The sequence below is a fragment of the Lutjanus erythropterus genome, chromosome 21 (assembly GCF_056507025.1).
Source record: "Lutjanus erythropterus isolate fLutEry1 chromosome 21, fLutEry1.hap2, whole genome shotgun sequence".
Taxonomy (NCBI): domain Eukaryota; kingdom Metazoa; phylum Chordata; class Actinopteri; order Lutjaniformes; family Lutjanidae; genus Lutjanus; species Lutjanus erythropterus.
In genome coordinates, this window is record NC_139337.1 from 31,546,923 (window position 1) to 31,573,488 (window position 26,566).

Sequence of the window (26,566 nt, forward strand, 5' to 3'; positions counted from 1 at the left end):
CTTCTGCTCCAGACAAAGTCGATCGATCAGGAGCTGTGATTAAATCCATTTTAAACAGGTCGGGTCTCAGATCCACAGGTCAATTAAACCTCATCTTCTTTCCAGACGCTTCGCAGGACGAGGCCTCGAGGAGGAGCAAGAACACTCTGGTGATTTTTGATCACAACCGTCGCTTGTTTGATTAACGAGGTTGAGAAACTTTTTATATGATCCACAGCAGCGTTTTTACAGGGATGTCCTCAAAAAGGACGAAGTTTGGGAGGAACAAAGGGAATTACAAGTAAATAAAACTGTCCTTCAACTGTGTAGAAACAAGGCCGATTTAAGAACATGACGTTTGGTTGTAAAAGGGACGAGAATTATTTGTTGTCATGACAACAGTAAGCTCTAACTGTGGATTTTTTGAGTACAAAAAATCTGTGAATGCTTTTATTACACGTTGGTAAAAGACCAGGATATAAGAAGGAGAACAGTTTGAAGTCACTGCATGGAGGCAACCAGTCATAGGGCTGCAAGCAACAATTGATTGATCTGCTAATTATTTTCATGATTAATTGATGAATTGTTTGGTAATGTTTGGTGAAAAATGTTGATCAGTGTTTCCCAAAACCTCGTCCTCAAATGTCCTGTTTTGTCTACAACTCAAAGATATTCACTTTACAGTCAGAGAGGAGTAAAGAAACCAGAAAATATTCACATTTTCTGACTTTTGTTTCTCTCAATTAATTGCTGCAGCTGTAACCACTTGGTTGTTCACCTGCACATTCTGCCTTCAAACTGTTTAACACACACCTACTCATGTGTGACATACAAACTGCGTTAGAGTTCCTCCGATACGCCAACGTTTCACTCAAAACCACAGACTTGAAACTCAAGTGTGCAGCAAAAGAGCAAAGCTTTAATGTCTCCAGTGGAATCTGTGCATTACAATTGATGCATTCAGGAAATGATGTCCATGTTGGTTAAGGGTCTGATGTTTGATGGAAACCTCCAGAAAGGCCCAGATATCAGCAGGTTGAGTTTCATAAGAAGGTGGAGTCCAAGGACACACACAGCGAGTGTGAAAGGAGCAGTTTTATAAGCATTTCTGTCTTTGTTCTCAGCTGTCAGTAAACCTTTTGTCCTCTTGTTTGGCTTTTATTCTTCTGCATAAACAGAAGGGAAAAGGACAGAGGGGAATGAAAGAGCAGGAAGAATCCATGTCAGACCCGCGGGGACAGCTCGATTGTCTCGGTGAGAAGAAAAACTGCTGCGTGGATAAAAGAAGGAGCGAAGTCATCGCCTGGAGGAAGGACCGAGACGTCTCGGAGTGAAATGTCAGCGGACAAAAGCAGCAGATTGGCACAGTGAGAAAAACCTGAAGGCAGACAGGACGTTTTGTACGGCTGCCAGGACCTGCTCAGTCCACCTCAGTCCTGTTTCTGGGTCAGGACAGCAGAGGACGGAGATGATACTTCCTCTGGTCTCATTAATGCTTTCATTGGAGCTCTCATTGATTACAGATACTGAAATCAAACACCGCAGGATGACTCTGGTCTATTCCAATCCATACAGGATGCAAACTGCCTCACTTTTCTCCAGTTTCTGCTGGATTTAAAAATCATTCAATCTGGAGGCCAGAGAGTTGTGAAGCAGAGGGGTACATTTACAGAAAGACTAAAAATGTGTTAAGACTTACCTTAAACATCATCCAGGTCGTGGTTTCTCTTAGATCAGTACGAAGGCACCGGTACTGTCTTGAGGTTCTTGAAGACGTTTCTCCTCACATTCAAAAGGCTTCCTCACTTCCAGAACTGAATTTCTGTAGAACCCTTGGGTGGGTCTTACACAAATCCTTTGGAATTTAAAAGGGTTCTCAGTAGAACAAGCTGGGTGGGCTCGTGTTAGCATCCTTAGGTGGAAACATTCTGGTTAGAACCTCGAGGGGGGTCTGGGTTAAAGTTCAAGTCGAGTTCCAAGTCTTTTTTGATTTTGTGAGGTCCAAGTCATCTGACTCAAGTCCACACCTCGGGCCCTCTCTCCGTTCTCTGGTGTTTAAATAATGTTTCCACTACATTTTAATTTCCTTCAGGAGCTTCAAAGTTTTAAAGAACGACAAAGTTGAGTTCATATTCTGCGTCTGCTTCTTCCAGCACTGCAGTACAGTTACAGTTAATCATGCAGTGAAATTTTAAAAACATACAAAAAGAGGAAGAAGGGAGAAGGTTTGGGACGGCAGTGAAGGACGGAGAGCTGTCAGTGATAAATAACAGCAGAAATAAACGGACAAGGAGAGGGAAGGCTGGTGGAGAAAAGAAGGGAGTAGAGAGAGGATGAAAGAGAGATGATAACTGCTGGAGTGTGAGAGAGGTCAGACTAATCAGCTCCACATCACAGGAAACGAGGGGTGAGAGATGAAACGAGAGACGGCGGTCCTCGCAGAGCCTTGAAGCTGAAGCAGGTTTTTTAATCAAAGATGTTCTTCTTCACTGCTTCACTGTTAGACATGACATGTTGGTAGACTTGAGGGATCAGGACAGTCATGTTGCATGTTCCACAGCGACTCCATGTGGGAATATTCACAGGCGCTCGCTCACTGCAGGTCGCTCTGTGGCCACGGCTGCGGCAGAAAGACCGGTACCACGAGGTGTACCCATAAGTTCTTTAATACAACGATCTATAACAGACAACATGAACAAGATGTCATATCTGATCACGAGACCGGCCCGACCCTGCTTCTGTCAGAACCTGATGCTGTCTCCTGGCTTTAACAATCTTTTCTCTTTGTTTCCTCTTGGTAAATCCACCGTCATGCTGCCGCCGCTTGTACCCCTGGTGTCCCTGCTTCTTAAAGGTGATGAGAGCCGACCTTCTGATTGGTTTATTGCATGCTGACTCAAAATTCACCCATGAATTAATCAGGGCATTTGGGCACAGCTGACAGGTGTATCCCACTGTTCACTGCCTTGAATAAATTAAAAGCACTGCACCTTGCGCTTTCTTTTTTTTAGGGCCTTAAGTGTCCAGAATCTGACACATCTAAGGACAAAATATACTGCAGTGTGTGCTACCAGTTTCCTCAGTTAACCAAAAGTTGAGCCTGCTTTTTTATTGGAAACGATGCCTTCAGGAACCATCACATCTTTTCTGTATTATTTTTACACATGTTCACATTTGTACTTAAGCCTCTAGATGTAGAGGCTTGGTGGTCCCTGAGGCCAGTGCTTAAAAATGAGCTTCTATCTCTTGTATAAACACTGAAATTTTATGTTAAGTCTTAGTGTTGTTGAATGTAACTCTGTTTTAATCATTTACTAAACAATCTAAACATTCCACCTTTCTTCATAAGTTCTCTTTAAATCTCGAGGTGGGAACATCGTCCCTTTTGTTAACGGTGTTGGTGATTTGCGGCTCTCTCTTCCATCAGAGTAACTTTTAACGAGCAGCACTTCACCTCCGCAGAACACGTCGACTTCTCACCATTAACCTTTACAGATATTTATGGTTTAAAGTCTTCAACCTTTTGGGTGCAGGACATTTTCTCTGACCGCTAACTCTCAGTAAAAAGCTATAAATACACACACACACACACACACACACACACACACACACACACACACACACACAGACACACACACTGTAAAACCCAGTTAGTGGTGTGTATCCATCACTACGACTCTCTGCTGGTTTCTGTCCCACAGAAACAAAAGAGTCTTTGTGCTGGATCTGGACCGGGTCTCTCCTCTCCGCAGCCTCGCCAACTTCTCCACATGAGGATTTAGGAATTAGGTAATAAAAAAGGAGGCAGTCGAGATAAATCCCCCCAGCTAAATAAAAAAGCCCCTCACCACCACCCTGGCTGAACAGACCACAAACTGCGACACGTGAGTTTGCTTTGTGGGTGTGCAGAGTGGAAATGAAGCTCAGGAAACGTTCTAAGTGTTGACATGTGGTAAAGAAACCAAAACCTGCAGGAGAGTTCAGGGTTCACTGCACCAAACTGAGGTTTCGGTTGTCTTCACGTGATCAGTGGCTAAATCTCTCGGCGCCGGTGCGACCTACTGTTTTCCTTTGAGAGGATGAAAGCACTGAACCGTACAGCTTCGCTACCTCCGCTGGGGTTTTACGCCTCGTCACTTCACTCAAGAGTTCAGTCCTCTCTGACCTCGCCGCTGCTGACGACCTTCCAACGCACAACCAGATGACAGCTGCCTGTGATGCTGCATTAAAGTGACTCCTGATGTACCATAAAAAACCTCGATGACTGTGTCAGACTTCCTACGACTCCACGATACTGCCCCAAAACAATACATAACTTTCACAGGAAAAGTCTGCTCATGTTTCCATCAACGAATTTTTAAGCACAAGTTTCACATGTAAATGTCAAAATTCGCAATTTCACAAAAACATTTTTAACATGATAAAAACATCCTGTCACTGTCCTCTGGTGGCTCGAACATGTCTGGACATGTCCAACAAAGCTGCTGGAGCATCCATGTTTCAGGTGGTTTTCAGGTTTATCTTATCTAGTTCTCACGGCATACTTGATGGCATGGATGTGCAGATAAATGCCCGACTACAAGAACACTTTGAGCTCATGATTTCAACTGGAGGAGAGTTGTTTGTTAGTATCCGGCTAAGTTATCCTGAGTGTTTACACCTATGATCCAAACACAATGTAAGCCAAACTACGTCCAGATGTTGTCAGATCATATTCCAATCATGATGGAATGACGTTTTTCCCTATCTGGACGAGGTGTTAGACACAAAAACATGGGAAAATAGTGTCCAGGTTTAAGAATACTGAATTTAACTTGTTGATGTTCAGTAAAAGTTTTTGGAGAAGTGTGAAAATTTGACTGGAAGCACATTTGGTTGCACTTTGTTCCTGAAACAAAATTACATACATACTTAGATAAAGAAAGAAAGAAGAGCAGGAACTTGTTAAATGTTGCACAGTTTCCTGCTTGATCAGTTCTGGAGGGAAATGATCAGAGTGGATGTGACTTAGTGTCCTCAAAAACAGTGTTCAGCTGTAAAACCCTGGGTTCACTGTTGAACAACGTGCTGTAAAGAATCACATCATCCTGTCATTCTTCCTGACTATAAATCATTGAATTCATCCGTGTAGAAAACTTTACCTGAGGTCAGATTTGATCTCCTGCTCGTGGGCTCAGCAGTCTGAACTCTGAAAGACGTTTTATTCTCAGCACAAGAACACCGTTATCCTTTTTTTCTTAAGGGTTTTGAATGCTGAAAAGGCTTCCTGGTTGATACAAGGTCTGACAGAAGTGAGTCATCAGAGAAAATAAAAGAAAAACAAACTCCTGCTGAGGTTTAGAGGCTGAGTCATGTGGTTATTTACAGCTGCGCTGCATGAAATTGTTTCGACATGAAGGGCAGATCTCTGAATACTTCTTTTTTTCATTTTATTATTTTCATGTTTGTTTTTTTATTGGATTTAGAGAATCACTTTCTCATTTATGACTGAAGGACAGTTTAAATGTTTTGGATACAAAAAATAACAACGAGCTCCAACTGAAGAACCAGACCAGTGTAGAGTAACTCATGATTATTCAGCACGTCCCCCAAGTGTGGAGAAACAGAGAGGGACAGCAAGCTAAACTTATTTTAGACACCTAAAACATTAATATCAGTTTAATTGTACACCATATTCAGAATATTTACTTTTGTATACTTTTGTACTTGCTGTTTATACTGAGTTTGATTTTTAATGACTTATACAAAAAATGTCATGAAATCTGACATTTTAAGCCACAACGATCCCAAAAAGAGCCCACAAAGTCTTGTCGGGTCTGAATAACATTGGTTTTCCCGTCAGAAAAGTCTGTCTGTAAGTGGTGAAAATATTCTAAATGTTGCTGTTGACCCCGTCCGCAGCAGGACACGGCTTAGCACCGGTACTCCTGCTGCTTCTCCAAACTGAAGGGCGTGTCGACTATGGAGAAGTACCTCATACAACCACACTTAAAAAAGCCAGAACTGTCCCTTTAAACTGTGTGTGCATGTGTTTTAGAAGTCGGTCCAAACTCACAGTTTAGTTTAGTTTCTCCACCTGAAGAGCCTCTTTACACAGGAGAGGATTCTGGCACACACACCACTCCAAACTGTCAGCTGATACATGTACAGCAGAGAGAGAGAGAGAGAGTGTGTGTGTGTGTGTGTGTGTGTGTGTGTGTGTGTAGCTTATATGTGAGTCATGGGATCGAGCCAGATGCTGCACACTGTTGATATCCAGACACTGAAGTGATGAAATGCCTGACAGCTAACAGTGACCTCACCTACAGGGAATCTGATTGGACACACACACACACACACACACACACACACACACACACACTCTCTCAGCGTGTCTAACATAATGGAATTCCTCGGTGTATCAAACCACCTCCTTGCTGAGGATTGAGTTTCCTGACGGGGGGAAGCAATCAGAATGCATTGTGGGAAACGTTAACTGTTGAGGGGAGCTGCGGGCTCGACTGGGCGGGACTCAACATGCTGATGTCACATTTACAAATGATCCGTTTAAAGGTCAAAAATCCATCGATCAGCTCAGTAATCAATACGTTATATTTTGTTGTTATATCTCTGTTTTATTGATGGAGACAATGATAGTCGCTAAGCAACCAAGATGCATCTCCAGCTGTGCAGAAAGTCATGTGACCGCCTGCGGCTGAAACAGGTCAAAATACAGAAAAGTCAGCTACCAGCAGCACAGTACTAAAAATTTTCTGTATTCAACAAAGTTATTGAATATAAAAATTTGTAAACTTCCTGAGCTGTTCAAGTGCTGATATGTACACTACCAAAAAAAAAAAAAAAAAAGAGGTCAGGCTTTCTAGATCAATAGTAGTTCATTAAAAATACTAATGAAACTTAAAGTTGAGTAGTAAATCCAGTCATCTTTTCTTCTTCTAAAACAAAATATGACATGTTTACATAAGCTAGAACCAAACAGTTCCAACCAATCATATCCTTACATCCACCTGTCAAACAATCTTCAATTTCTTAATTTTTTAAGATTATTTTTTGGGGGGTGTGTGTCCTACGTTCCTGGAAACACGTCCTACAGTGCAACTGATCTGACGCCTCTCCCGGACTGACATTTATTTTGAAAATCCTCCTCTTGCTTCACATTTGGAAGCCGATATCCAAAACACAAACACACTCAAATCTCCTCTCAGGCGGGCCAGTAACTAATGCGAGCGTGTGTTATTATTCTGGTTATATTTAGAGCAGAGTGCACGTCAGTCATCAGGAGAAGTGCCCGTCTCATTAAGTGGAGAACTAAGATGTTTAGACTGAGTAAATATTTCCTCTCAGACATAATCACCAAATACAGCAGCGCAACCACACATCATCTGAGCTCTGTGTATTTTCACTGAGACAGTTTAGATCTTCCCTTGTTCCCAGGAAGACACGGATTTGTAGAGCGCGCACACACACACACACACACACACACACACACACACACACACACACACACACACACACACACACACAGAGAGAGAGAGAGAGAGAGAGAAGAGCCTGTCTTCCTCATTTTTTGACTGATTCTGGACAAAAAGTGGATTTTATCACCACCTCACATCAATTAATCATCAACAAAGTGACATTATTACAATTATTTCAAACAAAAGAGAAAGAAATTTGCTGGATGACTTTGTAGCACGACACAGATAGGGGGCGCCGTTCTTCCACAGTAAAGAGGCCTAGAATTATTCTCTAAGAGTTCAACAGTGGAGAACCAAAGTCAGTTCAGCTTTTCTTATTCCAGGTTCTGTAACTCATTTAAATCTGTTTTCTGTAATTTCCACTAATCACAGACTGATCAATTTATGCCCACATTTAATTAATCAATACTATATCACCTGTGTGCCAGAATTATAATTTACAAATGCAGATCTTTTTCTTGTGATGACTTTAAATATCTGCACTGTGGTTTCTTGTTTTTACCTGCATAAAGTTCCCTTATGTGTCACATGTGCTTACAAACTTTTATCGATGTACTGGTTTTTTTTTTTCATGTCCAATGTAGAACCTGCTGCAAATGGTAAATAAACTGACTCTGACTCCTGGAGCTCCTTGGAAAGGTTTCTCCTAATAATTTGGACATTTATTTCAAGGATTTTTAGCAGATGTGCAGATGTTGTAAGGCTGTCCCTGATCTTTTTCTTCTGAGTTTTTCTAAAGTAAATGATGTTGCCTTCATCTTTATGAATATTTCTCAGAACAAAACACAAGCTGACTTTTGTGCATGTGGTCTTATCTAAGAACAAACAGGAAATATGAAAGTATTGATGAATCCCACACACAGTTTAGATCAAATCTACTGATACAAACGACATCTGTTCTGAAGAACTGCTCATCTGAAGTGGCTCATTTCTTAAATCAGGTCCTAACTCGGTCACTAAACAGTTAAGACAGGATGTGAGACTTAGGAAGTCTCTGTAAAACAGATCCTGGTCCAAAACCAACCGTCCTGACTGAAGCAGGAAGGAAATGATTCTGCTGAAACATTCTGGAGTCTGAAAATCTGTATGTTTAATCGATTTACTGTAAAGCTCTGATGTATGGACTACTGACACACACACACACACACACACACACACACAGAGGAAAAAAAGAGGGATGACTACTGACTGTTTCTGTACAAAGTTAACTGAACCTCACCTTTCCCTCCCCACCTTTTTGCTTCGTCCAAACTCTTGAAAGGCCTATTGGAATTATATTTCACTGAATAAAAAATACACACTGCAGTTCCCAGAAAAAAAATCTTTTATACACAGAACTTCAGTCTATAACTATAACTTCACATTCTTGAACAACAACCAGGCTCCTGCTGTGTAAATACTGTATAAAAAAAGATGGTATTTTCCCTGAACAACATTCAGAAACAAAGGATTTGATCCTCTATAACAGAATTACATACAGCTACCCTACATATTTCATGCTTTTGAACTTGGCTCATTTTTAGCTGCATTTCTCAGAGCAGAGAATTCAAACACAGAGTTATTTTAAAACCGATGAAGGACGGCAGAACATAAAATACCTCCTGTATAAACAAACTAAACCTTCTGTAGAACAGCGAGAAGTTTTATCTGATAAACGGTTAAAGCTGCAGAGAAAAGTTTCACACGGTGGCGACTTCAAACGACTATGAAACCAGAACTGCTGTACGGAGATTTAATCTCTTCACCAACCTGAACAATCTGTGATGCTTCAAATCAAATAAAACCAGACAGACGAGCTCCAAACGCTTTGAATTTCACTTTGTAGTTTCAATTTGTCATTTCTGTGGCTTTATCTGACACCAGAATTTAATTTTGGCAAATCTTCAGCATCTCAATTAGCGAGGATGAGGTGCTCTCACTCTGTGACTCAGACCGATAAGACGGCCAGATTTTACATCAAATCCTGAGATGAGAAGCAGCATTAATGCTCCAAAGTGAGTCGATTAAGTAGATATGGTGTGTGTGTGTGTGTGTGTGTGTGTGTGTGTGTGTGTGTGTGTGTGTGTGTGTCTGTCTCAGGCCTCGGCCAGACAGCCCATGACCTTCAGCATCAGCTCTTCCTTCTTGTGTTTGGCACCAACGAGCACTCCTCTTCCCTTCAACCAGGCCAACAGAGTCGCAGAGTTCAGCTTGGACAACTGGACGGACAGAGAGACAGAGAGACAAAGAGACAGACAGAGGGAGAGAGAGACAGAGGGAGAGAGAGACAGAGGGAGAGAGAGATGGTTAATATCTAGACAGAAACACAAGACAAAGAAAAAGGAGAGAATAAGAAATGGCATAAAGAGCTGCAGAGTAATAAATAAAAAGAAAGCAGGAAAAGAAACTTTTAGTTTCAACTATTTAAAGGGATAGTTCACCCAGAAATTTAAATTCAGTCATTATCTCCTCACCCTCATGTTGATTTAAAGGTTGGGTTTAGTTTGTTAGTCCACAAAACACTGCTGGAGTTTCACAGGAAAGCAGTGCTGCAGAATCTCTCAAAAGAATGGAAGTGAATGGTGAGCAGTTTTCAAATGTAAAAAAAACATAAATTGCCTCCATACTGCTCGTCTGTTGTAATCCAAGTCTCCTAAAGTCTGACATGCTGACATGCTGTTTGCACTCCGTCACCACACACACACACACACACACACAGTTCAGACAGTGTGCACATGAACGTGGCTCTGAGCTAAAGATCAACAGTGAAGGTTCAAGCTGAAAACATGATGTAAATAACATTTTCTTTAGTCAACTTGTACGTTCAGGAGAAAATTCAGTCGGATCTTAAAGCCACAGGTTTGTGTCGTGTCTCAGTTTCAGGATGAAGACTACACTGCAATTACACGTCCAGCAGGAAAAAAACAGCGTCACACGTAATTTTGTAATGATTTTGCAAATTAAACCAGTGTAACCTGAGATGTTGTAAGTGTCAGACGATAAATCTGTCTGTGGGAGGAAAATGCAACCTCCTCACCTCCTGAAATTAACACTCCTGCACCTCCTACCCACACAAACAAACTACAGCCACCCCATCAGACGAGGAGGGGAAAAACACACACACACGCACACACACACACACACACACACACACACACACACACACACACACACACACACACACACACACACACACACACAGAGCATGCTAATACTGAAGACATGACAGCAACAGCAGATTAATGTACTGAGAAGAAAAGTGAAAAACAGGAGAGTTTAACAGAACTGACAGAAGAAAGAGGATTTAAACATCAGACAAATAAATCTCTCCTTATAAAGAATCTACACTACATTTAAATGTATCAGTGTGTGTGTGTTAAGTAAAGAGAGAAAGAGGAAACGTGACAGGAGTGTAAACACAGATCACAACAGGCGCTGGGCGGTCGGGGTATAACTGTATAAAAACCTGCTGTTTAACACTGAGTCTGTTATCAGCAGGTGAAAGCAGCATCAGTCTTCACAGTGATACTCTTAAATTTACATTTATTTTCCACAAGTTTGGTTTTCTATCAGAAAATAAAGGCAGGAAACTACACTGCAGTCTTACAGGGCTGGTTGTCAGGTTGTCACTGGCTTTCAGAACACTTTCAGAAATTGGCCGCCAATTCAGCAAAATGTGCAATCCAAAATACATACAGTATATGCTTCATATCTGTTGCATCAGGGATGTTTAAATTTGCTGTTTCAGTCTGACCTGAAACCAGACGAAACTGCACGCACTTTGGTTTCAATCTGCCAGTTCAATATAAAATCAATATAAAACCTTAGGGATGTGCGCAATTCGAAAAATGAGTCATTTAAACTATCTGACAAACATTTGCCACTCAAAGAAGAGGGGAACTGTCAGAATGGAACAGCAGAAGAAGATGATGTTCTGTGGCATGAAATCATCGGTGCTCAGCTGCAGACCCACAGGTCAGAGAGCGCCGTGACTCGGGCACAGAGTGAGGCTGCTCGCGCTGCAGTCCCCGAACTGTCACAGCAGCCGGGACACAGCGAGGCTGCTCACACCGCAGACCCTGGGACTCACGCCGCAGCCGAGGCTGAGAGCGTACAGCTCCCGGGCCTCTTGGACAGACGGTTTTGGGCTGAGGGGCAGGGGACACAGCTAATGTTAGCCACACACATAATATGAAGTGATAAAATCCAAAATTAAAAAGACTGCCTCTTAAAGACATTAATGACCTTCATTAGGACTCATGTTCAGGAGAGGTGTCATATCATAGCTGTGACATAATGTCAGTCTTATGAACGCTCCTTCAAATAAACTGTTACCAAAATGACATTCTGGCCTTTTCTTCTCTTCTGTATTTCCTGGTTTGTTTAAAAATGTGACTGATGTTTGTATTTAATGACACAAAAAAAGGTAAAAGTGAAGAATATTTAATTCCCATGAGGGCACATTTGAAACTGACTGGACAGAGATGGATTTGGGCATCTGTACTCGGAGGTCAGTGGACTGTTTGACTGTATTTTCTTTCATCCAGCAGATGAACAGTGTTGTGTTTGTACCTCCCAGATTAAAAAGTGTTTGTAGAAATACTAAAGAATCGTGTGTCCGGTGTAAATAAAAGTAAAGGAGAAAATGTAAGTGATGTATTGTTGTTGAGAAGTTGCAGGTCGGAGCTGTAAAGCTGATGAATGTTGTTATTAATGTGCTCGGCTCCCTGTGGCCTCCCTCCTCCTGCTGAACATTCATCACTTTAACGGGCCTCAGCCTCCTCTGAAAGGATGTTTGTGAGGAAACTGAGGCTGACGGAGCAGCGTGTACACGATTCATCACGCTAACACGCTTTAATACATCACATTAATGCATGTAGTCCTCCTGAAGGATGTTTATGAGGAAGCCACAATAGGAGAGGATTCACTGGGAATTCATCACGTCTGAAGTCTCTTCAGTTCTTCCACCTCTTTGCACTTCAATATTTTAAACAAGAAAAACTCTGTGGACACGTCAGCGCCCCCATGAGGCTGCAAGGTTCATTAAACCACCAGAAAATAAAATGAATTTCTCTCTTCTCAAGGTTGAGATATCCTCCAAAACAGAGGTGACAGCAGAGCAGACAAACGACACAATCGACACGCCCTGTTCTTCACACCACAGGTTCTCAACATAAATCACAGGAGTTCCTCAACATCAGATGTGCACATGTCAACTAAAATCACTATTTCAGGGTTCGCACAACTTTTCCAAAGTCAAATTCAGCCTTTCCAGCAACTTGCAGCTGTGGCAAGTGACATATTTACATACAAAGAGATTATTTCACCTCTGCATTGCATTAAAGAAAAATAACCTAGGTAGCTAGCTTTTATCTTTCACTGACAGTGATTCAGCCATTTTAATGCCAGGGCCGGCTTCAACACGTGCAAAAGTTTAAAGGAGAAATCTGTAATATATTTACTGTAAAAATCATAAATTGACATTAATATTTAATTAATAAGATATAGATAAGATATAAAACACATGCTTTTTTCTGATTTTCTTTTTTTTTTCTTGTTTTCTAAATTCTAAATTAAATTTTAAGTTTCTTCCTTCAGTGACTGAATGTCACGGTTTTATACTTTTCCCACTGAGGACATCCCAATCTGCTCCATACAATTCTATTCTTGCAAAGTCTTGTGCACGTGCTTCACCTCTAACCAATTTTAAATTGACGACCGATTCAAAATTAATTTATGAGGCTAAGAAGCAGTGTGTCTTGACCCACAGCAGCCTTTTTATAAAGATATTCTCAAAAAAGAAGGAAACTGAGACGCTGTTGAGACTTTAATCACAGTCACATATTGTTTTAATTGGCTGAATGTGCACCAGATGGGTTATAAGGTGCGTCAAACTGCATTAACACCTCTACTCTGGCCTTGTTTTAATTTTGAAGCGTCAAACGAGGATCAGAGCTTTTTTTCTGTAGCAGCAGCATCTTTTTGGAAAGAGGCACAAGGAATAAAAAATGCATAGATGTGAGAAGTGGGTGCTGACGGGCTGCAGCACCAATTAAAGCCAGACATTTGGTCTATTATTATGGAGCAGCCCCACTTATCATTGTAAAAAAAAAAATCATGTAATTATCAGGAGTAGCTGTTAGCAGGAGGAAGAGGAGAAGGAGGAGGAAGGTAGAACAGATGAAGTGAGATAAGGATGGGAGGTGTAATAATCAGTATGTCTCCTGACCTGGTTGCTTCTGGCCATTTTCTCCACATCCACGTCTCGTTCTGCAGATCTGGACTTCTTCAGCTTTGACTCAAACACGACTCCCTGAAATGAGACAAAAACAGGACAAAGGACAGTCAGCAAACACCTGATGAGTGAAAAGGACTCACAAAGTTACACAGCTAACTGGCAGAGAAAAGTTGGGATGCTGTGCAAAACATAAATACAGTTTAACTGTCCAACAGTCCAAATAAACTGGACTCACCCGTCTGCTGATGATATCAGAAGACGTCAGCGGTCGAAGAGGCGCAGGAGGTACAGCTGATGGTTCACCACTGCTGCCAGCAGCAGCTTTGCTCTCAGAGCTGGTCTTCACGCTGGTTTGGGGGCTAAACTTGGATTTAAACTTGAGACCAGGTTTAGACTCTGACACAGGACTGAGGCTGGAGATGTGCTTCAGTTTGGGGTGAGCTGTCAGTTGAGGTCTGGGGCGACGGTTAAAGTGAGGGATGGTTCGTGGAGGAGGAACTGGGAGGGATGCAGCTGACAAAGGAGGAGCAGAAGAACAGGAGGAGATGGTGGGAGTCTTCATCACAGTGGAAGGTAACGTCACCCTCCCCTTCTCCTCTCCTCCTCCTCCAATCAGCTGCTCCTTCTGTTTCTGGAACTGCAACAGGGCGATGCTGACGTGGCGAGATGGATGTTTGTTCTTGAAGATGGGAACCACTTTGGGAGCAGGGATCACCGGGGGAGGAAGAGGAGAGAGGATGGAAGAGGAGGAGAGGGATGACGCTGGCTGGAAGGGTGGGAAAGAAGAGAAGGAGGAGGAAGAGAGGGATGACGCTGGCTGAAAGGGCGGGAAAGAAGAGAAGGAGGAGGAAGAGAGGGATGACGCTGGCTGGAAGGGCGGGAAAGAAGAGAAGGAGGAGGAAGAGAGGGATGACGCTGGCTGGAAGGGTGGGAAAGAAGAGAAGGAGGAGGAGAGGGATGACGCTGGCTGGAAGGGCGGGAAAGAAGAAGAGGAAGAGGAGGAGTAAAGGGATGAAGTTGGCTGGAAGAGTGGGAGAGAAGAGGAGGAGAAGGAGGAGGAGGAGGAGAGGGATGAAGCTGACTGATAACCCAAGGAGTCAGAAAAGGAAAAAGCAACACACGAGGAGGAGGAAGATGAGGAGGAGGAGGAGGAAGGCCAGTCTCCGTCTCCTCTACACCCCTGACTTTGTGTCAGATTGATCCTGAATCCACATCCATTACCCAGAGGCCCCTGGGCTCGGTCCTCTTGAGAGAGAAGATTCCAGGCTGGAGGCTGTGACACATTGGGGGGCTTCACAGGTTGGGGAGGGGGAGGGGGAGGGGGAGGGGGAGGGGGAGGGGGAGGAGGAGGAGGAGGAGAAGGAGGAGGAGGAGGAGGAGGGAGCTGGGTGAGGACCGGTCCGATGGAGGAGGAGGTGGTCAGGTTAACTTCCTCACCCCTTAACACCTGAGGAAGAAAAGGCGACTTCAGCCGAAGATCTACAGGTCTCCTTCACCTCCATTTGAACTAATGGTGTTACCATGGAAACATATTCAAAAGACAGGTGATGTCCTGAGTGTGGACGTGAGCTGTATTAGATATTAAACATAATGCTGCATTCACATGGATTCAGACAAAGCAGAAAAATGAAAAACCGGCACTGAAGTGCAAAAATCTGCAGTTCCTCTAACGGCCACTTGAGGCTGTCTGCAAAAATGAGTCAATCTCCAAACAGAAAACGATGATATCGAGTCTTAAAGTTATATATAATTAAGGGTGTGGCAGCTTTGAGTAACTTGTGGGTACCATCACAGATGAGCAGTCACTGTATTTGGCCACCAACGCCCCACCAACGCTCCACCAACGCTCCACCAACGCTCTACCTCCTCACTCGTTTTTGGATCAGACAGGAGTTAGAGGGGTCAGGCGCTGCCAATAGTTGACAGGCATTTGTCATGATTTTATTGGTTGAAACTATCAGGTTCAAAGAGAAGCAAACATGGATTTTGGGTGGAATCTAAAAGGGCATTTCTAATTTTCTCTAGACTTTAATTGCAGCTCTGTGACGAGACGTGAAGATTAACATTTTGAATTTCAGTCTGTTTAATAGACTCCAGCTTTACATTTAGCCGCAGCTCAAGAGTGTTTTTCAGTTTTCACCACGAGATAGAAAATAATTTCTCCTCCAGCTCCTATACATGCAAATGAACTGTGCCGCTGAACACTATAAATATTTTAGTTTCACTGTGTGAGCAGTGAATCGATCTCTCCGGATGTTTCACCACACAGTTTCTCAGGTTGATGAAACACACTTTTAGCTGCAGCTTGTGAATAAGAAAAGGCAGAAGGTCTGAGAAGGTGAAATAACTTTCCACCTGCTTCATTACAGAGTTTGAACGGACAGTTTATAGTTTCATATACGGACTTCAGTGAGAGATCAGAGCTGCTGAAGAAACTCTCAACTCAACATTTATTTAAAGACGATGAGACAGTGAGACAGACTGAGACAGTTACTCTATTTATGTAGATTTTTTTCTCGTCAGTATTTATTTATTTTTTTTAATTAACAATGTGAAAAAAGCACAACAGAACATCATAACAGAATGAGACGGACGGAGACTCTGTGGTGCAGAAAAGCTGAGGTTTAGTTGTCTTTGTCCAGAAACAGTCAGTAGAAAACGACCTTTTACTTTTATACTTTGAGGACATTTCAGAGCCTGAACGTTTTCACTTTTACTGCAGCAACCAAGTTGAATCAGTACTTGTACTTCGGTACAGAACATGAACTTTTGCCTCCTCTGGCTCACAAACTGTTTATCTTGTGAAGAAAACATTAATTTTCCTTATTCAGTCTTCAAGAACATTAATTAAAATGATTTAAAGTTTAACTACATCCTTTAAACACTTCTAATTCACTTCTCTTTCTCAGAAAATGGATTCCTAGATGATAAAAAATGTTTTATTTCAGCAAAGTCCTTCACAAGGATTCCTAACATGATGAAAAAAACATTCAGCCTACTTCATAAAAACAAGGAAATATTTCTTCATATCTTCCTGACGTCTGTTTTCTCTTCTCGTCTCTCTCGAGCACATTTTTCATTAAAAGTGAACTCTGGACAATAAGGGACACGTCTCCATCACCTCAGTCCTGACGTCTGTATCATGAAAACGAATCCTCACAACGCTGGGAGGGAGGGAACTGTCTCTCCTCCTCAGCATCGCACCTTTATGGCCGTAAAACTGTCCGTGAAGGTTTTACAGGGTGGGCAATGCTCTGATAATCGCTTCTCCTCCCCCCACATCAACCTCCACACACACTCACATTAAACGACCTGCGTGTAAGGATGTGTGTTTGTGTCAGAGAGGAAGAAATTAAGAAATATGCACACAAACAGACAAAGAAGCAAATAGCCGGGGGGGGTGGGGAGGGGGTGTACTGTTGCAACTATCAAATTCTCTTGTTTTGTTGTTTTATTTGGCATCCACTGCTAGCCTGGGGAGACGAGCCACCAGGTAAAGTTAGAGAAAAGGGCACCGAGCCACGGACACAGGCCCTGACTTAAGATTTTCCTTGTTGACCTGTAATCTTCAGTTCGGTTGTGTGTGCGCATGAAGCACGTTTGTGTGTGTGCGTGTACCTGTACTGTTGCAGCAACGTTCAGACTGACGGTGTGATAACGGGGTTTGCTGGTCAGACGTGCAGGGAAGCTGCAGACGCTCTGCAGCCGGTCCTTGACGTCGGGCAGAAAGGAGTCCAGCACCCCCTGCAGGTCGACCCGCGTGCAGCGCTGCACCGGCTGCAGGCGGATGCAGCTCAGAGGGTAGCTGCTCAGGAGGAGAGTTAAAGGAACATTCTGCAGGTTTTTACTACAGTCATGACTCATGTACACTGTTCATTATTACTACAACTGCAAATTCCTTGTCTTAGTCTATTTCCCTTCTTGTTTCTTTCACAACAACATTGCTTATAAGTAGTTTCTGTTTAATTTGAGGAAAATTTATACTAAAAAGAAATAAGATATACTGGGAAATGGATTGTTGGTACCACCTTTCACATGTCAGATGTGATGTTACAGACATTTAAAACCACTGTGAAATAAATAAGTTGAACATTTACCAAGTTTTCAATGTTTTATTTAAATTAAGGCGTCTAATTAATCCTGGTATCTAATTCAGAGTGTCTGAGGATACGTGAAGAGTCTCTCTCCCACCGGTCTAAAGTAGACGCTGCAGTACACCACCTCCTCTTCTGAGAGCTCAGGCAGTCTGTAACCATACTGCAAACACACACACACACACACACACATACACATTTATGAACCAACCTGTGTGAGATTATTATCAGAGTTGGAGTTGTCTGTCTCACTGCTGCCAAACTCCATTAACAATTTGCTCAATTTAACAGTTATAAACATTTATTCCTTCTGAAGGATTATTAATGATTTATTGAATTATGAATGTGAAACAGAAGTCTGGGATAGGACAGCTGTAGTGTTCATATAAAGTGAAGCAAGTATTTCAACGTAACATGTTTCCTTGATCTCTATTGATATATTGTGGTTATTTTTTTGTCTGGGTTTGTGCTCTTTATTAGACCACAGTGTCAAAGTCTGTTTGGTACTGTGACGGGACAGGATGTTAGAGTCAGAAAATTAAAAATCTAAATGACAAAAAGAGAAAACAATTATCCTCCATGTGACTCAAACTCCCCAAATCCTCAGAAAGTGTTTACTCAGGCAACGCCATGTGAATCAAAGCAAATAATTAAGATCAGTTTTGTTTTCTGCTGTTTCTGCTCTCATATATTTACAACTTTAAAATAAAATCTGTATGTGTGTCAGAGTGTTTAGTGTACCAGACGGTTCCAGTGGTTCTTCAGGTCTCTGTAGGTCCTGAAAGGTCCGTCTCTCGGCAGCTGACGGCTGATGGTGATGATCTGACCTTTCTTCATGCTGAAAACACACACATGTATACATACATATATATACAAATGGCCTCCTGAGTGAGAAATAAACCCGAGAGTCAGTGCCTGAGGACGGAGGTGGTGAAGAAGAGCTGCAGCTCCACCTGCTGCTCACAGTCAGTAACACACAACCTGCCTCCTGTCCATCACTCTGAACAAGAGTTTCTCTCTTTATTAGTCAGCAGCATCTTTTAAATCCCAGAATTCACCAGCAAACATTTTACTTGTCTCACCTTGACAATAAAACAGTGGTCCCACAGAGTTACAGCAGTAAAACAGAAACATCAGTACAAAACAAGAAACTAAATAAAACAAACAATATAAACAACAGGAAATATTTAATATATATTTACGCTCAAATTTATCTTCATGAGGGTCAGTGGGCCTTCTTGATTTTAAGGAATGTCAGAAAACAAAAAAAATATATACAGCAGTGCTATATTTTTATTTCATTCATTGTCTTTTCTCTATTTCATTGATTTATGTGAAGAAAACTAAATGAAATTGTTATGTACATCTTTTTGATTCTGGTTATTGTATACGGCACAACGTATATAACGTTTAGTTCATTCTCAATAGTGTAACTACATGTAATGTTCTTCAGTAACTTCATTTATGTTTTTTGTTTCCTTCATATCTCCATCTATAAACGCTTTGACTTGACTTATTAAGTCTTTATAACTGTTATAAATTTAGAGAAATACATAACACACTGAAAACTGTATAAAAACTGAATAAAAATATATATCTCTGATCTCTAATTTACATCAATTCATCAAAATTGCTTGTTTTACATAAACTTCCTGCAGTTATTGTGTCATTATTTGGGTTAACTGTACAGTTCACCAGTTGTCCTGTCATGTTATTGTTATGCATTAAATATAATATAAAAAATCCATAAAATATGTAAAATCAGGGGTCACCAGTTTACTCAATGATAGAAACCACAAGAGGTCTGGTTGGGAGTTTGTGTGCATTGTGTCCAGCAGGTGGCGCTGTCCTACCTGGGCAGGACGTGACACCAGAAGGCTCCTCCGATGGAGGCGGGGTCGAGGACGAAGTCAGGATCACTGCAGAACCTCCGCAGCACCAACGGTGGGAGGCCAAAGTCCTCCAGCTGCAACAAACACACACAGAAACTCTGTTTCATCAAAAGTAATGTTTATTTTTATTTGATCTTATTCTGATTCTCTTCAGAAAATGGTGAAAAATTAGTTGTGTCTCAATTGTCACAAGATTAATTAATCGATTACTCATTTCAAGTCATGAACATCACAAGCTGAGCGTCATGTAGCTCCATTATATTGGAAAGAAAGTGGACACCTCTGTAACTCACACCAAAATAATCTAGATGGTTAAAGAGCACTACAGGTAAGAGGATAAATATGTATTTAGGGGGTGAACTGTCCCTTTAATGAAAGGTTTTTCTGCTCTCTTACTGTGGTCGGGGGCAGTCTGATGGTGTGGGCCTCGATGCTCATGCACAGTTGTCCCTCACTGGTGTTCAGCTCCAAGCCTGACACAAACAAACAAACACAAACAATTTAACACATTTCTGCATATTTTATCACTTTAATATAATCCACTGGTAGATTCCTTTTTCCCACTGAAAACAGAACTTTATTAAAGTCACACAGGAACGTTCCAGCTCTGAAAACAGTTAAACAGAGAGAGAGAACATTAAATTTTCATCTTTGGAAGTAAAACACGGCATGTGTTGGGAGCGAAACTTACTGACAGCACTGAGACTCCTGCTCTCAGTCAGAAAGTCATCTCCTGCCAACAAACACAGTGAGAACAGACGTCAACAAGCAGCAGAACATAAAAATATACAACAGAATTATTCTGTGGTCTACAGTTTCATGAAACTGCTGTTTTCTTCTCTGCAAGCTGCTAAGTTTGGTCAAACTGTTTTAACTGGACAAACATGTTGTAAATTGTTTGTTTCTGTCTGATGAATTCCAGTTCATCAGTTCCTGTTTGTGAGAGTTTAGCATTAGTAAAGTTAGTAAAATATCTACTTTTCAATACAGAGATTTCACATCAGACAACAGGGCTGAACAATTAATCAAAATATCACAATATTTATTAAAACAATTTGCACAATTATAGTGGTGGTGCAGAGAAAATTGTGATAAATTAATCCTGTCATAATTTTGTCAATTGAAAAATAGGTCCACCTGTTTTCACGTTTGGACCTATTTTTCAACTAGTGATCAAACTGGCAATAATTTTTCCACTGATTGATCAGTTGTTTGGTCCATAAAACATCATAAAATGTTGATCAAAGTACAAGATGACGCCCTCAAATGTCTTGTTTTGTCCACAACTCAAAGATCATCAGTTTACTGTCAGAGAGGAAAGAAACCAGAAAATATTCACATTTAAGAAACTGAAATCAGAGAATCTGAACAGCTGCAATATCAGTCAAAATAATCACAATTAGATATTTTTTCAAAATCCTTCAGCCCTGGTGCACAATCAGATGCAAATATTCAAATGTTTCTTCTCCTACCACTGCAAAGGGTCCTACACGCACACACACGCACACACACACACAGATTCATTTTATGTCACACTGGGTTGGAGGTGAAGGCTGGACTGAGAGTTGCGACACTGAACTGATCAAACACACAAACATCCTACTACAGCAGATCCTCTCTATTAATAATCTACTGACAACAGCTGATAATCACAGCGTTACTACACACAGCTTCAGTTCTGCTGAGTCTTTAATCTGTGCTTTTCTGCACATAAAACTAAACGTGTTCCCGTCAGGGTTTCTGGGGGTGATTATCGATCAATGAAGGCAGCATCAGTGGATACTGATCATCGATCAGTGTCTGTTTGGAGCGTTTTATTCATCATGTAGCATTATTTATTTATTCAACTGTAACAACAGTCTATATGACGTATAGAACAACTTCAAAATGATCACACAGCTACTTCAGTTTACTGAGAGAAGAGAGTAATAACCGATGGAGGCCGATGATTTCAGCAAAGAAAAATCAGCCAAACTTATTTTATTTGGTGGTAGAATTCTGCAGATTGTATTGCACATTTTGTACATTTAAGATGAGATGAAATATTTCTTTATTAGTCCCACATCAGAGATATTTACAGCAGCAAAGTGGAGACTTTCCTCAACCGATAGCTGAAAATGTTGACAATAGATTGATCATTAATAATGATACAAAGATACAAAACAAGTTTTTTTCATTTTCATTTTCTTTCTTGGTTTTTCCTTTCATTTTCAGTTTAATTTCAAATGAGGAACGATAAATGCCTTTTCTCAACAATCGATTAATTATCAATTAATACATGTTTGCTTTTCACTTAGATCTCACCTGGACTCTGGACTTCTTAAACTAAATGGTGCATCACTTTTAATATACAGACAATTACAAAATCACTCAGAGCCCTCGGATCATCAGGAACAGGTTTTACTCAGAGTTCCCAGGATCAGAACCAGCCTTTAGTTTCTCGGTTCCCCACCTGTAGAACAAACTTCCTGAACACCTGAAACTGTCGGCTCATTTAAATCAGGCTTTACTGCAGCTTTACACGAATAACCTGCAGCTGTTTTTTTCTATTTGTTTGCTTTTTCTTTAATGGTTTATCTGTTTATTGACTTTCTTTTAGCTTTTGTTTTTATGATCTCAGATACACTTTTTATGTTCTTTTAATGTTTTTTTTATGTATTTCTATGTTCTTGTAAAACACCTTGAACTGCCTCGTGTCTGAATGGTGTTATATTAATAGACTTACCTTGCTGTAAAAAGTTAACTAACTAATTCAGTCAGGCAGCGATCATTAGATTATTATTAAAGTAAGTACAGTCACACACACACACACACACACACACACACACACACACACACACAGCGTACCGCTGATGAGGTAGAGTCCTGCTTTGTTCCAGCTCGGGGACAGTCTGGTGATCAGAGAGTAGGACAGACAACACTGGAGGACACCTGGAGACACACACTGAGGAAAGCCCAGCTACACACACGCACACGCACACACACACACACACACACACACACACACACACACACACACACAAACAATCCAGTTTTCATCAACTGAAAGTGACTGAAATGTTTAAAATATTTACAGTTAAAATGTATTATACGACCGTGTCACTTTGCTGCTACACCAGAAAAATAAAAACAGATCAGTATCACGTTATAACGAGGATTAAATGATGAAATTAAAGGCTGAATGAATGAATGAACGTCTTTTTTTTGTTTCTTTTCATGTATATATCACTTCATCAGTCCATCACCTGCAGACGTCGTCTCTGTCCGAACACCTGGAGGATTCCTCTCTGGAAAAACGGGATCTGCAGGAGGAGAACGTTCATCAGACACAACGAAACACAGATGAGGCCGTTATCAAACCGCCTTCAGCTGATTCAAGTGTCAGAAAATGATGAAAAATGCTGACCAAAGTCCAAGACGTACGTCCGTGCGCTCCACCTGTTTTCACGTTTGGACCTATTTTTCAACTAGGGATCAAAATCAATCTGGCAATAATCTTTCTACTAATTGATTATTTGTTTGGTTCATAATGTGTCAGAAAATGGTGGAAAATTCTGATCAAAGTTTAACACCACAAACAAAAAGTTCATTTGGAACTGCACTGAGACGCACCTTTTCTCAGGTGGACTAAGTCTTTGGTTGATTCTTTGGTCTGTACCAGGGTTTGATTGACAGCTTTCACACGAGCCTAAACAAACCGGACTAAACAGAAATCAAAATACATTTTCTGCTGTCTGCAGCAGTACATTTATAAGCCTCCTACAACGGCACTCCTGAGGGAGATGTCAATAAAAACTGTTGTTTCGATTAACTAGATTTTCTAATAGTTGCCAACATTTATTTTCACCCAGATTTTTTTCTTTTCAAGACAAATTTCCAGAAACTTTCAACAATCTAAAACACATAACGTGACTTCACTCAGCAGGACGGTGAATGAGAGCAGAGAGAGACAACGTGTTTATGTTACACTCGGTGTAGTAATGAGAGCTGTGTGTGTGTGTGTGTGTGTGTGTGTGTGTGTGTGTGTGTGTGTGTGTAGGAATGTTTGGAATTCAGCTGTTTTGGCTGCGTGTCTCTGCTTGGGAAGTGTTGACACGCAAACACACGCGATGCGAGGAGCCCGGTGCTGCGGTCGGACGCATCAGCTGGTTTACTGTGAGACACAGACACACACTCATCACTGCTACACGGAGGAAGACTACGCACACACTCTGAAAAGAAGAAACCAAACCTGTCTGCAACTTCAACCTGCTGCAGACAGAGAAAATATGTGTGTCTTTGCTTTCCTGTATACTGTTGTGTGTGTCTGTGTGTGTCTTGGGATGCCTGGAGGTGAGTGTGTGTGTGAGAGTGAAAGTATGTAGCGTGTGTGCAGACTGAGGTGGCGTGCAGAGTGTGATGTGTGTGCGTGCAGTGTTTCCACAGCCATTACAACCACAGGCAGAACTCATTTGTCTCCCTCGTGGAGATTATGATGTCAAAATCTATAAATGTGTCAGCGAGAGGCCCGGAGTGTTTCCTCACACACACACACACACACAGGTACAATCAGTGTGTCAGTACTACAAATAAATATATGTATACAATAAAATACTACAATAATATATGTTGATGAAGGAGGTGGACAAACACTACTTCAGCTAACATTATAACAAGTGAACGTACTTTAAGAAACAGATCAGGGTCCTGTTTCCACCACGGCGAAAGACAACTTACAGCGTGTGATGTACTTTAGCAGCTCTTCCTTAAGAGAACCCGCTGAGGGACAGTTTGGGAAACACTCGTAGGAAAAGACGCTCCTTCGCTAATATTTGATCATTTTTGTTTGTAAAATTATTGTGGTGCTGCAGAGACGTGCTAACTCACACATCAGATTCAATCTGTCAGTCATGTTTATGATGAATCAATTAGTTGTTTGGTTCATAAAAAAATATTGATCAGTGTTTCCAAAAGTCCAAGATGACGTCCTCAAATGTCTCGTTTTGTCCACAACTCAAAAGATATTCAGTTTACTGTCAGAGAGGAAAGAAACCAGAAAATATTCACATTTAAGAAACTCAAATCAGAGAATTTTGACTTTTATTCTTTTTAAAATTACTCAAATTTATTAATCTGTGTGTGTGTGTGTGTGTGTGTGTGTGTGTGTGTGTGTGTGTGTGTGTGTGTGTGTGTGTGTGTGCATGTGTGTCTGTGTGTTTCTTACAGCCATGACCACTGTGATCTCAGTGAAGGAGTCCAGAGCTGGAGAGGCCAGAATATCAGAGTGAAGCAGCACCAACTCTCTGTGGACACACACACACACACACACAGTTTACTCAAGGGCACATCCAAGGAAATGTTGTGTTTATGTGATGTAGTAAAACACGATTTTGTCCTTCACACTGAGCAGGACGAGATGATAACTGATGATATAATGACAGGTAATAAAGTGTCATACTGATCAATTTTTTCACCTTTTTCACCTTTGAAGGCACTTTTTTTTTTTACATCATATTTATCTGGAAGTTCAGTTTAAGAGGTAAAATGATCCATTAGTTGTGAAAGATGTGGTCACCAGGGATGCAACTAATGATTATTTTCATCTCTTAATTATTTTCTCAATTAATCAATTCATTATTCTTGTCACAAGCTTTGAAAAATAGGGCCAATATAACTTTTGGTTAACTTTTAGCAAACAAAATAATATTTTGTTAACTTCTTAGCTAAGGTTAGCTTGAAAGCAATGTAAACATTGTCTATTTTTCAAGTCTTTCCTGTTTGGTCCCTGAAATGTTGAAAAAATTCAGTCAGTGATTCCCAAAGTCCAAGATTAAACCAGGAAATATTCACATTTAAGAAGCCAGAATCAGATCATTTTTACTTTTTTTCCTTAAAAAATGACCCAAACCGATGAATCGATTATCAAAATAGTTGGCGATTAATTTAATAATCGATTGAATTATTCTATTAATTGTTGCAGCTTTAGTGGTCACCCTACTGACAGATGATCCACAGTTTAGTTCACACAGACAGATGAATATTAAATGAATAACATCAGTAATCAACTGTTCGGTGTTCAGTGGTTCATCAGTCACCTGCAGGTTTTGATCTGTTTGCTCCTCGGCTCCTCCTCCTCCTCCTCCTGCAGAGTCAGAGAGATGCAGCAGAGCTTGTTCAGGTCGGGGAGGCGGAGGAAAAACATCGAGGGCTGGACTCCTGCACTCATCCTGCACACACACACACACATGATGTATTGATAGCCGACACAGGAAAGTGACCAGGCTGATGATGGATCTGATGAGTAAACTACAATAAACTCCATCTTATGTCTGATCATGGGTGAAAAGGATGAAGACTTGAAAAAAATACTTCTGTTCAGTTTGACTGTCAAAGTGTCTGTGAGGTTCTGGAAAATGTTCATCTTAAATACTTTTTAGGCCTGAAATCCCTAAACCGAGATTTTAAATCATTCGAAATAGTGATCAAATGATAATAACCACAGATCTTAAATATTTTTATTTCCAAACTGCAATATATTCTTTTATTAGCAGTAATGGAATACGAAGGAAAAAAAACAGAAAATGTCTAAAATGACAGGAAATGATGAAAAATGTCTTTAAATATCTCATTTTGTCTAAAACCCAGAGATATTCACTTTAATGTGATAATAACCAAAGAAAAGTGAGAAATCTCCATATCTGAGAGGCTGAAAACAGCATTTCTATTAAAATCCTGATGATGTGACATTTGTTGGGGTCTGAAACAAACATATTTTCTGACATGTAGAGAACAATAATTTTAATCCAGGACATCTTTGCAGCTCTGCACAACAGAAAATTAAGCAACAAGTCTTGTTGTATTTTATTTTTATCATTTAAGTCATCTATAAACCAGAACTATCAAACATTCACTATGTCCAGTTTTTATATA

At 40.9% G+C, this 26,566-nt stretch overlaps 1 protein-coding gene across 1 annotated transcript; it reads right to left on the bottom strand.

Annotated features, from left to right (window-relative positions):
- Positions 1-8,764: 8,764 nt before the first annotated feature.
- Positions 8,765-26,245, bottom strand: c21h18orf63 (chromosome 21 C18orf63 homolog). The gene is made up of 13 exons (XM_084747338.1): positions 25,732-26,245; positions 24,861-24,939; positions 22,903-22,959; positions 22,505-22,616; positions 20,349-20,390; positions 20,054-20,130; positions 19,619-19,731; positions 18,507-18,603; positions 17,843-17,928; positions 17,290-17,476; positions 13,907-15,118; positions 13,663-13,746; positions 8,765-9,652 (listed from the first exon to the last, which is right to left on the bottom strand). The coding sequence occupies exons 1-13, from the start codon at positions 26,055-26,057 to the stop codon at positions 9,530-9,532; spliced, it is 2,595 nt and encodes an 864-aa protein (XP_084603464.1). The 5' UTR covers positions 26,058-26,245; the 3' UTR covers positions 8,765-9,529.
- Between the last annotated feature and the right edge of the window lie 321 nt (positions 26,246-26,566).

What these genes read in the sequence shown, in the direction of transcription:
- c21h18orf63 (XM_084747338.1), bottom strand. Translation starts at nt 26,057, where the DNA reads ATGAACATTTTCCAGAACCTCACAGACACTTTGACAGTCAAACTGAAC. An exon ending in AGGACTCTACCTCATCAGCG is followed by an intron (nt 20,391 to 22,504) that starts GTACGCTGTGTG and finishes GTTTGTTGGCAG; the next exon opens with GAGATGACTTTCTGACTGAG. An exon ending in AGAACCACTGGAACCGTCTG is followed by an intron (nt 17,929 to 18,506) that starts GTACACTAAACA and finishes GTGTGTTTGCAG; the next exon opens with TATGGTTACAGACTGCCTGA.